The sequence below is a fragment of the Argiope bruennichi genome, chromosome X1 (assembly GCF_947563725.1).
Source record: "Argiope bruennichi chromosome X1, qqArgBrue1.1, whole genome shotgun sequence".
NCBI classification, from domain to species: Eukaryota; Metazoa; Arthropoda; class Arachnida; order Araneae; family Araneidae; genus Argiope; species Argiope bruennichi.
Genome location: NC_079162.1, coordinates 91,410,161 through 91,423,863, shown reverse-complemented (window position 1 = coordinate 91,423,863; position 13,703 = coordinate 91,410,161). Strand labels below are relative to the sequence as shown.

The following is a 13,703-nucleotide window of genomic DNA, read 5'->3' as shown; positions in this document are numbered from 1 at the left end:
TTTACCGGTAAAATTATAATTAAATGCGCTGCAAATTGTATATGTGATTCATTTTGTAAGCGTTGAGCATTTTTGAATTTCCTAAAACATTCTGGATGAATCGGCTGAAATTAAGGTAAAAATAACTGTTTTGATTTTTAATAATCCGACATTTCTTACTCAGTTGCATACGTTAAAACGTTGTTAACGTAAATCCCTAGTAAATTAATTAATATCTCGGCATGTAAGCCTTTCGGAACTGGAATTCCTTTTGGAACATAATTTATGCTTTCTCTAAGAAAGTAAAAAAAAAAAAAATTTAATGCTTCGGTTTTCTCAGGAACAGAAATTGTTAGTCTTCTTATTACATTTTCAAAACGGAAAAGCACGTTTGTTCGCTCACCAGGCAATGATTGTTTTTCCAATTTTTCTAGATCAATCTCCCTTTCGAGTCGGGCCAATTTCATTTTTTTTCAATCTAACTTAGATTGTCCATTAATTGTCTTAGTCGTCCGATCCTCAATCATCGATTTGACTATGCCACGGACAAATTCTTGATCCATTTGGAATACATCAGAATTCTCAATTAATTTTTTAATTCCATAATTTTAGCATTTCTTGACACAGTTTCGCTGAGTTCTTTGGCAATTATTATTAAATCACATTTTTTTAAATTGTTTAAATTAATTTAATTAAAATGTTTTAAATTTAATTATTAGATAGATGTTAGAGTTTTGACTCCCTCCGGTGGAGAAAAGGGGAAATTCTGTTCCCCTAACCAGATGTATTCGAGACGCCGACGCGGCGACATGTACATACTCTCTCTCCCGTCCTTTGTGTTGTGATGAGTTTGTGTGGTAGCTTAGAAATGTCCGTGTCCATATATGTGTGAAAATAAACCTATGAAAGTTCAACTCCTGCTTCGTCATTTATGGAATTGTCATGCACTGACTGATCAATAACACTTCGGAAATTAATTAGGATTTATATATATACAGCGCCTCACGAAAGTGATGGGATACTTGTGCTTTACAAAATTAAACTGTAATAAAATAAATAAATAAACATATACAAAATTTTTTTGGGGTGTGTTTCACATTTAAATTTAGTAACAATTATTATATACATTTTGTCAAAATATTAAAATATTAATTTAATAAAAATACAATTGTTTAGAACGGAGCAAAAAATGGCTCACATAAGTGATGGGACACTTACTTTTCCATCAAACATTTATCCAAAAATTTTATTTTTTAAAAGGTTTTAATATTTTGTTGGATTTCCTTGTACTTTTAAAACATGATTTAATCTTCTTGGGATGGATTCGACTAATTTTTTTGTGATTTCTGGAGTGATTTTACCCCATTCTTCTTGAAGCACCGATTGTAATTGTTGTTTTGAAGAAATAGTGTGTTTGCGAATTCTTGATTCCAATTCTTGCCAAATATTCTCTATTGGATTTAAATCTGGAGATTGTGGCGGTGTTTTTATTATTTCAGGACAGTTATACAGCAGCCAGAGTCTAACGTTCAAAGCAGTGTGCTTGGAGTCATTGTCCTGGTAGAATTTAAAATCGTTATGAAAGTTCAATTTTCGTGCTGAAGATTTCAAATTTTGCTTTAAAATGTCAATATACTTGTACTGATCCATTATACTGTGAATAAAAACACGATTATCAACTCCAGCGGACGACATACACCCCCATATCATAACTCCTCCTCCACCATGTTTTACTGTTGGCACCAAGTTCTGTTTGCGAAATTCTTCCTTGGGTTTTCTCCTCACCAAGATTCTACCGTCAGAACCAAATATATTAAATTTACTCTCATCAGCAAATATAACTTTATTCCAGTAATCAGAATTCTTATTTATGTTGGATTTTGCGAAAGCTAGTCTGAGTTTCCTATTCTTTTCACATACGAAGAATTTTTTCCTGGCTACTCTACCGTGATATCCAGCAGATCGAATTAGCCTTCTAATAGTCCCAGGATAAACAATTACTCAATATAATGCTTGTAAATCAGCAGCATCTTTAGGAGCACTCTTTCTTAGATTTTTTTTTAATATTTCGAACGATAATTCGCTTTATTCCATTGGATAGCTTTGATGGTAGGCAGGGTCTTCTTTTATCCTGAATAATATGATTCTTTTTATATCGTTTAATGATATTGAAAACTGTTGAATGACTGAAGTTAATTGTTTCAGCAGTTTTTCTAATAGAATTTCCACGTTCAATATGCAAATTAATAACTAATTTTCGAATTTCAGGCGAAGTTTTTTTTTTGTTTAGCATTCGTGGCTACACAGAGCTAAAAAATACAAAAATTCCAAAACAAACTGGAGAGAAATACTGCAGACGATTTTATAAATTATTGCCAATTGCTTTTGAGTAAAAATAAAACCACCAAAATATTTTCATTGCATATTTCAGACGATGTTTGTTGCATATCTAATGGCGTCCCATCGCTTATGTGAGCTATTTTTTGCTCCGTTCTAAACAATTGTATTTTTATTAAATTAATATTTTAATATTTTGACAAAATGTATATTATGTAATAATTGTTACTAAATTTAAGTATGAAACACATCCACAAAAAAAATTTGTACATGTTTTTTAAATTTATTTTATTACAGTTTCTTTTTGTAAAGCAGAAGTGTCCCATCACTTTTGTGAGACACTGTATATATATATATATATATATATATATATATATATATAAAGATATATATAATATAGCTGTGGTGGGTTTTAATGCATCAGTCCACTTATATTAGCTTCATCGTTTTATTTCTTCATTAACAAAGGTGATTATGATGATGTTTACAAGTGAGAATTGAATGATGAAGAAGAAATATATATTACATGAAGATGAACAGTTGATGTTATTCCCACCTGTGCGTGGTAAATTGGGCATTTGTAGATGAATTTTTCTATGGAAGAATTACAGTTTCGATGTTTTCAGAGGATTATAGGTTTTAGTACTCCGTTCCCACCGTTCTCGGCTTATGTCCCTCTTTCGGAACTTTGAAATCTGCTGAGATATTGAAGAATGCTCTCCATCTCAACTCCCCTTTTCAGAGCTATCAAGACAATCAACAAACGCAGTGATATTTTGATCGATCTCCACTTTGCACCCTTTTGCAGTCTATTCTTTTTTATTTTTTTAAAATTATAAAATTTATCAAAAAGATTTTTTTTTGCTTTATCTACATCTACTTTAACTACATATTAATTCGCAGATTTCTCGAAGACGCCCCGCAGTATGTTTAACAAAGAATGCTGCTTAGTTTACGGAAATTGTAATAATTACTCAAGAGTAGTAAAAAATAATTTTTATCGTTGCCACAACAGCGTATTGATCAATTGTAAGAAGATCAACTAGGAGTTGCCAGCTATACCCCAGAACCGTTCGGACAAAACTTCTCGACTGCTATGTTGGATTTATAATGAACATTTCAATACGGAATTTTCACTAAAAATATAACTTTCGGACCGAACACAACAAGAGATATAAACTATTGGGTGATGTAATGCAATTACGGAATTAAATTCTCCAAATTAAAATAGTATTAATTTTACCTATTGAGAAAGGACATAAACTTTATTTTCTGCAGTATAATAATTTATTTGCACTGCAATGAGTAACTTAATTCGAATTACTCCAATTCGAATTAATAGGAAATAATTACTTAATTCGAATTAATTTAATAGGAATTAATTACTTAATTCGAATTAATAGGAAAAAGAAATAAGTCACCAATATCCGAGCATCTGGCTTGATCTCCTGCCCCTGGATCCGGAATGTTATTTTTAATGTGAACCCCTGTTACTACTCTCTTTATTATTAATGCTAATGAATTCACATTCCAAAATTGTTTATGTTGTGTATGCAGTAAGTTGGAAAGTTTGAATTATTAGAAGCCGATTTACAAATAGGCATTTCATATTTATCTAAAATATGAAAAAGTTTTGAATAATTTGTCTTTGTTCATGGAGGTATTATTATAAAAATTATTTTGCTGTGCTTCGGTGTTTCTTAATCTGATATAGAAAGTTGTAAAATTAACGTTTCTACTTTTAGATTCATAGATAAAGGTGCCATTGGTTATGAATTTCCAATCGAACATCCACCCGAAGATGAAGAACACGGGTAAGTGATTTAACTATTAAAAATTCAGAAATCTGCTAATGAAAAACCATTTTAATGCTAGACTTCATGCTGACAGATATTTGTCAATTCCAGAAATTAATTGTCCTGGAGAGTTTACTTGAGAAAATTTCGAAAATAATTACAATTATCTGTCAATTATCTCTCAATATCAGAACCATCGGAATAGAATCACCTGTCACAACGTTAGACTAGTTACTGTATTGTCGAAGAAATCCGTCTCATAATAGGGGAACAACATACGATAGCCGTGTACATATCGACCGAGAATAAAGATGATTCATCCTGATATTGTGTTAGCATACAACACGTGCCGTCAAACAAAATTACATATGCGGCTACTGCCGCAATATTTCTATTCGGAGGTATTTTTCTGTCTCACCTCTTTTCTTGATGTGGCTTTCTGCGACTTCTATCTGTTTAAGCAGCTGAGAAGGTGTCTGGTTAGATATCATTTTCCCAGAAACGAAGAAGTTCAGGTGGCTATCACGCGGGGCTCCCCTTTCTGGCAGCATATTTCTTAATGCCATGTTGTAAACATTTTTCAATTCAAATGTGCCTTAAGTAGAGTGTTAGTTAAAAGAGTGCTGCATCTGATTCAATAAATGTTTCTAAGAAATAATGTTCTATCTCATTATGATCTCCTGGAATCTTATTTTCCGGTCAAAACAAATATAATTTTATTTATTTGATAAGTTAAAATAATTTACAGTTTGAAATTGTTACAGTAAAGACTCCATAACAAAATTTCATTTTGTCCCTTTCTATTAAAAGTAATAATTTAGCTATTTCAACTCCTTTTGATCAATTGCATTTTGCCAAGATAAATGAAATAATATTTTAAAGCATTCTTGCACAATAAACTTAGTGTGTACTGACTGATTAACTGTGCATGTAAAGAAGCGAAATTAATTTTCGAATAGAGTTAATATAATATGTCTGGCTGTTAAGGGTGATGACTGCGGTATGGCTCAGAAGGTCATAGAAACAAGTCGCTCTGTTTCTTTTTTTATTAAAAAAGCATTTTGCATTGGTCATCTATAATCAAGTGTAGAATTTTATTACAAAACTACTTTAGAGGTCTCAGTTGCTGTTGAGAGAATATGTCCTCATGGATCTATCATCAAGATTCTTGCAGATTCTGTAATGTTTGATTTTGTCTGTATTTGATTATCGTGGTCTGAAGTGACTGATCCGGCTTCCATTTAGCTGCCTCCAGAGTTATCCTTAAAACTGTCTCCCTTCCCATAGAGCCAGCAGTGATAGCAGGAGCACTCCAATCACTGAAAACGAGGTTTTGTGTTGTATAGAGGGAGCCCTGCCCTTGTATTTACCGTTAAAATTGTAATTAAATGCGCTGCAAATTGTACATGTGATTCATTTTGTAAGCGTTGAGCATTTTTGAAAGTACTAAGACATTCTGGACGTATCGGCTGAAATGCAGCTAAAAATAACTATTTTGATTTTTAATAATCCGACAATTCTTCCTCAGTTGCATACGTTAAAACATTGTTAACGTTAATCCCTAGTAAATTAATTAATATCTCGACTTGTAAGCCTTTGGGAACTGGAATTCCTTTTGGAACATAATTTATGCTTTCTCTAACAAAGTAAAAAACAAATGCAATGCTTCGGCTTTCTCAGGAACAGAAATTGTTAGTTTTTTACTACTTCTTATTACATTTTCAAAACGGAAAAGCACGTTTGTTCACTCACCAGGCAATGACTGTTTTCCAATTTTTCTAGCTCAATCTCCTTCTCGATTCGGGCCAATTTAGATTGCTCATTTATTGCCTTAGTCGTCCCATCCTCAACGGTCGATTTGACTAAGCCACGGACAAATTCTTGGTCCATTTTGAATATATTAGAATTTTTAATTAATTTTTTAAGTTCCATAATTTTAGCTTTTATTTACACAGTTTCGCTGAGTTCTTTGACAATTATTATTAAATCATATTTCTTTAAATTGTTTAAAATACTTATTTTCCGAAATAAGACAGGCAGAATAAATGTAAAACGGATGTACCCCAATATCAACTTTTGGAATTTGCTGTTCACTGGCTCCGAGCCTCCATCCTTGTGAGTGTGATTGGTTTTAATGCCTCAGTCCACTTGGAATAGCTTAATCGTTTTATTTCTTCATTAACAAAGTTGATTATGATGATTTTTTCAAGTGAGAATTGAATGATGAAGAAGAAATATATATTACATGAAGATGAACAGTTGATGTTGTTCCATCTGAATTCTTCCGGAATTTCTGATGAAAATTGAAACATTATGCCTTTTTTTAAAATAAAGAATAGAGAGTTGTGATAAAAATATTTATATACAATTTTACTTCTTATTAGATTACCATCCAACATTATTTGAACTGATGAGTCCGTCCTGAGATATTGAAAAATGTTTCCATCTCAACTCCCCTTTTCAGAGCTACCAAGGCAATCAGCAAACGCAGTGATATTTTGATCGATCTCTACTTTGCACCCTTTTGCAGTCTATTCTTTTTTTATTTTTTTAAAGGATAAAATTTATTAATGAGATTTCTCTAAGACTCCCCGCGGTATGTTTAACCGCTTAACTGTTTTGCCCGAGCTCCATACGTGCATCGATTTATCGAATTTTGTTAGTTGTAAGCAAAAAATAAACCAATCATAATGATTGTAATTCAATATTAAAATTACTTCGAATATATAGATAAGTCAAGTATTCAATGGATTTCCATTTGATTCAAAATAAGAAAATATTCCCAAAATAGAAGGTGTCATCTTATTAGATAGTAAAGAAGATAAAACAGTTAAGTGGTTAACAAAGAATGCTGCTTAATTTAATGAAATTGTAATAATTGCCCAAGAGTAGTACAAAATCATTTTAATCGCTGTCACAACAGCGTATTGATCCATTGTAAGAGGATCAACTGGGCACTTGCCAGCTATACCCCAGAACCGTTCGGACAAAACTTTTCGACTGCTGTGTTGGATTTATAATGAACATTTCAATACAGAATTTTCACTAAAATTATGATAACTTTGGACAGAACACAACAAAAGACATAAACTATCGGGTGATGTAATGCAATTACAGAATTAAATTCTCCAAATTAAAACAGTATTTGTTTTACCTATCGAGAAAGGACATAAACTTTATTTCCTGCAGTATAATAATTTATTTGCACTGCAATGAGTAACTTGATTCGAATTACTCAAATATCGCCAGGCATCAGTCTAAAACAAATTAATTGGAAAAAGAAATAAGTCACCAATATCCGAGCATCTGGCGTGATCCGGTGCCCCTGGATCCGGAATTTTATTTTTAATGTGAACCCCTGTTACTATTCTTATGCATGTATTCTTTTGATTCATATTATTAGGTATAAAAATAAACGTAAATCTCCTTTATAATACTTACAAATTATTTTTCTTACACATCGGTCCTCTTTATTTGTTATTTTCTTGTGTGATTTACATGGCTGTTACATCGTTGAAAATGCTTTCATGTTCATAAACTAAACAGTAACACATATTTCCAGAAGCTGGTAATTATGCCAGCATTTTTCTTCCATTTACAATTTATTCATGCATACAGAAATTAGCATTTTATGTTTTCACTTACTTTTGAGAAACCAGAGTATGTTTTGAAAAAATGTATTGTAAATTAATATGAGACTTCTAGCCAAAACATGTCTATTTTTTGTTGATTGAAATTTATATTTTAACACTTCATATAGATAAAAATTATTTTGCTGTGCTTGGGTGTTTCTTATCTGATATAGAAAGTTTTAAAATTGACGTTTCTATTTTTAGGTTCTTAGGTAAAGGTTCCAGTGATATTGAATTTCCAATCGAACCTCCTCCCGAACATGAAGGGCTTGAGTAAGTGATTTAATTATGAAAAATTCAAAATTCTTTTAAAGAAATAAATCTTTTATTGCAGGATTTTATACTGATAAATATTTGGCTTTTCCAGAAATTAATTGTCCTCGAGTTTACTTGGATACATTTTTCTGTCAGCTACTTCTCAACATCAAAACCATCGGAAATGAAGCAACTGTCATACCGTTAGACTAGTTTTTGTATTTCGGTGTCGAAGGAATCCGCCGCATGATGCATGCATCTTATGTACGGAGCAACATGCGATAGCCATGTACACATCGTCCTACAATAAAAATGATTAATTCTGATATTCTGTTAGTCTACACGACTTGCCGTCAAGCACAACTATATATGCGACTTTTGCGCAAAGTTTCCATTGGGAGGTATTTTTCTATCTCAGCTGTGGTCTTGATCTAGCTTTCTGCGACTTCTATCTGTTTCAGCAACTGAGTAGGTATTTGGTAAGATAGCATTTTCCCAGGAATGAAGTGTTGGTGGCTGTCAGACTGTGGCTCGCCTTTCAGGCAACGTATTTTTTCGTATATCACGCCTTAACACGTTTTTTCATGGGTCTTAAGTAGGGTGGTAGCTAAAAGAGCTCTGTACCTGATTCAATTAATGTTTCTAAGCAATTGTAATTTCTATTTCGTTATGATCTCCAGGAATCTTATTTTCTGGCAGAAAGAAATGTAATTTTATTTATTTTCTAAATTAAAATTATTTACAGTTTTGTTTTGAAAAATTTAATTTATTTAACTGCGTAAGAGATTAAGAGAAGCGTTTGAAAATTTAATTGGAAAGTTGAGGTGTATTTCGTGACTTTAACAACATTTTTAAAGTCGTCTATTTTATTAAAGCTTTTATTTTCTTTATTTCTTTTTATTTTCTCTATATCGTGTTCTGAAATATTAAAAATTGCCACTTTCGCTGTGTAAGGGATGGCACGAGTTGGAAAATTCAGTCCGGTGTGAGATTCATTATACTGCCGGTATTATTCAAATTCAATCAACAACTTACAGATAGGTTTAATTAATATGTTTTTCATATTTTTATGCAAAAGTAAGTGTAACCCTTCTGCTTGAATTATTATTTAATTTTGAAATGAAAACTAATTATAAATGTAAGTTAGTGGTTATAAATAATTTAAATTGGTGTTATCATCTTAAAGGATGATTTTTAGATTTTAATAATGATAAATTATTTGCTTTAACGCAACGGAACCGTATTTATATTAAAAATTAAAAATTGCAACTAATAATTTTTTATAATATGAAAGCAAACATGCCCGATGTTAATATCGAAAAGAAACTATAGAAACAGGTATTAAGTTTTTGAATGTATTGGCAGATATTTGAAATTTTTTAATAAGATAATAAGGTATCCTTTCGTTGCTGATCAACTTTCTATCGCAAGACAAATATCTTTGAAATAAATAAAGTTTTTCGCTAGAAGATTACTTAAAGAAGCGTTTCTCTTGTAAACAGTTATAATTTATCAGTTTGCAAGATGTCAAAATCATAAAGATTTGAAAATCAACGTTTGCAGAAGAAATTTCTAGAAATTTGGAATAAAACATTTCTATGGTGTGAGCAATTATATTTTATAATTATAACCATTTAAGTTATGTTTATTATTATTTTTGTTTAAAAATTAAATTATACTTAAGTATTGGGGAATTATCATCAAGCATTAGATGAATGAATATTTTTTGTGTAAAAAAATGAGTGACATATTAATTAAAATTACATGCGCATATAAATCAACATTACATTGCATTAATTCATATTATTAAAATAATTTTGATATATTTTTTTAAAACACATTTAGTTATTTTTCGTTTAATATTTAAATTTCATTTCAAGTATTAAGAAAATAATTATCTATATTTGCATAAAAATGAGTACTATATTAATTAAAACTATCTCTAAATTATTAATTTAATTGAAATAATTATGATTTTTAAAAAAATCCATTTATATTTGTAATTGCTTTTTTTTTCAAAAATTTATAATTTAAATATTAGCAGAATAAATATTAATTTTTCAATAAAAAATGAAAATATTTTAATTAAAACTATATGCAAGTTGTTAATTTTATTTGAATAATTTTGAAAAGAATTGAAAGGGAAAGATGGGAATGATAAAGAGACACACCGAGGATGGACTCAAACCTCTCGCGTACGAATTGATTGCCTTGACAACCGAACCTTTGGGTTGTTTAACGCGGAAGCAAGTGGCTAGGATATAAGCCTGCAGAATGTATTCCTCAATATGTTCTGCAGTTCCTGAACTAGAGAGTTAGTAATCTATGTATTTAGAAATATTTTAGTTTTTTAGTGCATACCAATGTGAAAAAAACTGGAAATTTCTTGATATTTATCAGTCGAACCCCAATATTTAAAGAATGGATAGAAATAACGCTTATCTCTTAGTTCAGGCACTAGGTAATATAAGCTATCTACAATTTTTAAAGCAAATCATTTGATGAATCTCTAAACTGAAAGATTTTTGCTTTATTCCTCATTTTAGCAAAAAAAACAGTTCTTTTTTCCAGTTTTGAGAAACATTTGCCTCTTAATTTGTATATATTGGTTTCATAGATGTTTTTTCCGTCTTTTGTGTACAAATATTCGAAAATATAACTAGTTTCGAACGTTTTTCAACAAATTCATCCCGAACGTAAGCACATTCTTTATAAAGATATTCCTCATGCTATTATTTAATGAATTTGTTAAAAAAAAATTTGTCGTTAAATTCGGAATTCATTTTCCTCAGACACCTTTTCCTCAACGTTTTTGTTCATACAGCAGAATATTCTTTCAGTCTCTTTTTATGTTTTCATTTTCATTTGGGGGACGAGGATACCATTTGATTTTAAAGCCAGTTAGATTAATTATTAAGGGGTTTCTGATAGTTTTAGTTTAAATTTTTTGTTTGTTTTTCTTTTTGTTTTTTGTTTGTTTAGATTACGAGAAATGTCAATGAATATAATTGAAGATGTCTCTAGTTTGAACTCACAAGATTTTGGTTCAAAATTGATGAATCTACAGTGACTGAATACTTACTGAAATATGGATAAAATATCTGCCTATCTATTACTTAATAAAATAAAAATTCACGATGAAAATGGAAGAAAACTTATCACATTGGTCCGTTTCATGACAATTTTATGCGTCATAGATTTGATAAAAGCAATTCTAAACAATTTGCTTGTTTCGTATAGGGTGACAGATATACTTCTGCTACCTGGAGAAAATATCCAGTTTTTCATAGTCTTCTAATAAGCTTTGAATGAACCGAGTACACCTCTTTCAAAGTGACGCAATAGAATGTCTAATAATATGATAAAATGCCATAATATTTTGCTTTTTTTTTTTGCCCTATCGATAACAGGAATAGTCATATACGCCTTGTAAATATCAAGAAAGTACAGTGCAAGTGGTTCAGGTATAAATGCAAGTGGTTCAGTTATAATGATCAGATATTATTAATAAAGTGCGTAAAAAATTGATGAAAAATAGTCTCATTTCACCATCCCGAAGATTCGTACCTACAATGGGTGGAACTCCATTTAATATGAATGGTTTGAAGTTCCTCCGAATAGAAAACACCGAAGGAATGCTAATACCTGAAGTTCTCACTGCAGTTATCATTGTATCATGTTTAATTAGAAAAGACGAATGGTATAATTTGTTTATTGAAGACTAATTAAAAGTGTTGCTTCCTTCATCTGAGATTGTTGTATCTTTTCATAATGTATAGTAACCGCTGTGTCCTTGTACTAGCGTGCCATTTGAATAGATATTAGGTATGAAATACAAAAACGAGTCAAAGAACTCAGTGGTAACCAGCGTTTCAAATTGAAACCCTAATAACCTTCATTTCCTCTGAATAAGCAATATTGCACTGTGAAGGACTACATATCAAAGAAAAAACATGATACAGTTTCACATTTAAACTTCTGTAGCTCAATTTTGCATAATAATAAATAACTCAGAGTTTGCGAAATTATAAGTCCAGGTTATAGTATCCATACACAAGTATTAAAAAAAGTCTATAAGATAAAACGTAGTGCTGGTATTACTTAGTTCTTGAGTTGAAATCAGATAAATAGATTTATTCACCACAGTAAATACTTTTTTAAACAACAGCAAGCTAAATTTGGTACTTCGTGAATGATCTTTGAACTAAGCACACCAACTTTCAACTTTTCTTTCCAGTTGCCCGCCCAGATTGAAATGTTTAAAGGTATAATTCATCAAAAGAGCAACTCTCTCCCTTAGCAATATGCATGTGTGTGGGTTTTATACACTTAATAGCTTTCATGATTTCTGAATATTCAAAATGAGAGTTTTTATGAAATTATCAAATTTTGAATTTCATCTGTATTTCTTTAATTGCGGTTCATATATTGAGCATATTTAAGTTTCAAATTATAAAACATCAGCCTCAATTACACGATCCTTATTCACATGTATCTATATTATTTTATTAAAAATACTCTCTAGAGAAAATGTGACTCTTTCTTTATTTCTTTTTAGAGTTTTGGGTGTAGATAACCCTGAAACATGGGATGAAGACCATTTCAAGTAGAAGGAAAAAATGGAAATGCTGAAAACTTTTGTGATTAAGAAATCTGAGCTTTTATAACTGGCCGGTGATTTGGGGATTATTTACTCTTTCTAATTTAGTAAAAAAATTATTTTTTTCGTATGCACATTAATTTTGATATCATTCTATATATTGCTATTAGAAAACCACATTTACATATGCGATGACAAATTATATTTTCGTTATGATGAAAATGCATGTGAATTTTCAGTTGAATATTTTGAATTCATTTGTATTCTTCATTTTAAACTGTATGTATATGCATTATATTTAAATGTTTCCTGGCATTTTAATGTAATGCATTTTACAAATATATTCTTAAAAAAAGAAATTTTAATATTCCTTAAATAGGTTATTATTATATGCTATAGGTGTTTCAGTTTCAATGAAAACATTGAACCATTTGTATATTATCAGTCATTTTAAAATGTACAAATATTTTTATTTCACTTTTATATACCATGATTTTATGAACAATCTTAATTTAAAAACCAGTGAAAGTAATTAGATTTTGTTGCAATGTAATTATATACTTTGAAAACATGAAAATGCACGAATGTTTGTTTGTGCGACCTGCTTTTTTTATACATTAAAAAAATTTATGCTTGTGATATTTAAAATCTGCCTTGGATTGCAGTTCCTATTTAAACTAGTCTATGGATATTATAGTCATTTTAAAGAAAACTGTCGATGTAATTTAACTTACAATTTTACAAACCATCTCTTATGAACCTGTTTTTATATTCCTCAAGTATACGGATGTATTCATATATAATCTTATGTTTTTTTTGGCGCACATTTTACGAACAAAAAGTTTTGTATGTTCGACTTGCTATTTTTACATTTAGAAATGTGATATTTAAAACCTGCCATGTTTTCCAGTTTGTTGTTAAACTAGTGTAAATCTGATAGTTGTTTTTAAGAAAACTGTCAATGTTACCTGATATACATTTTATAAATTGTCTTTAATGTGCACTTTTTTATAGCCTTCACATATACAGAAGTATTCATATACAATTTCATACTTTTTTGTTTTTATTATTTACTATTAATGTTTATAATTTAAATTAATGTTA

At 30.2% G+C, this 13,703-nt stretch overlaps 1 protein-coding gene across 1 annotated transcript in view; it reads left to right on the top strand.

Moving 5' to 3' along the window:
• LOC129959318 (uncharacterized) overlaps window positions 1–12,609 on the top strand; it is a 39,398-nt gene extending 26,789 nt beyond the window's left edge. The window contains exons 11-13 of the mRNA XM_056072137.1: window positions 4,062–4,130; window positions 7,949–8,017; window positions 12,558–12,609. Of these exons, the coding sequence (XP_055928112.1) occupies window positions 4,062–4,130; window positions 7,949–8,017; window positions 12,558–12,609 (190 nt within the window). The remainder of the gene's footprint in view (window positions 1–4,061; window positions 4,131–7,948; window positions 8,018–12,557) is intronic.
• The last annotated feature ends 1,094 nt before the right edge of the window (window positions 12,610–13,703 follow it).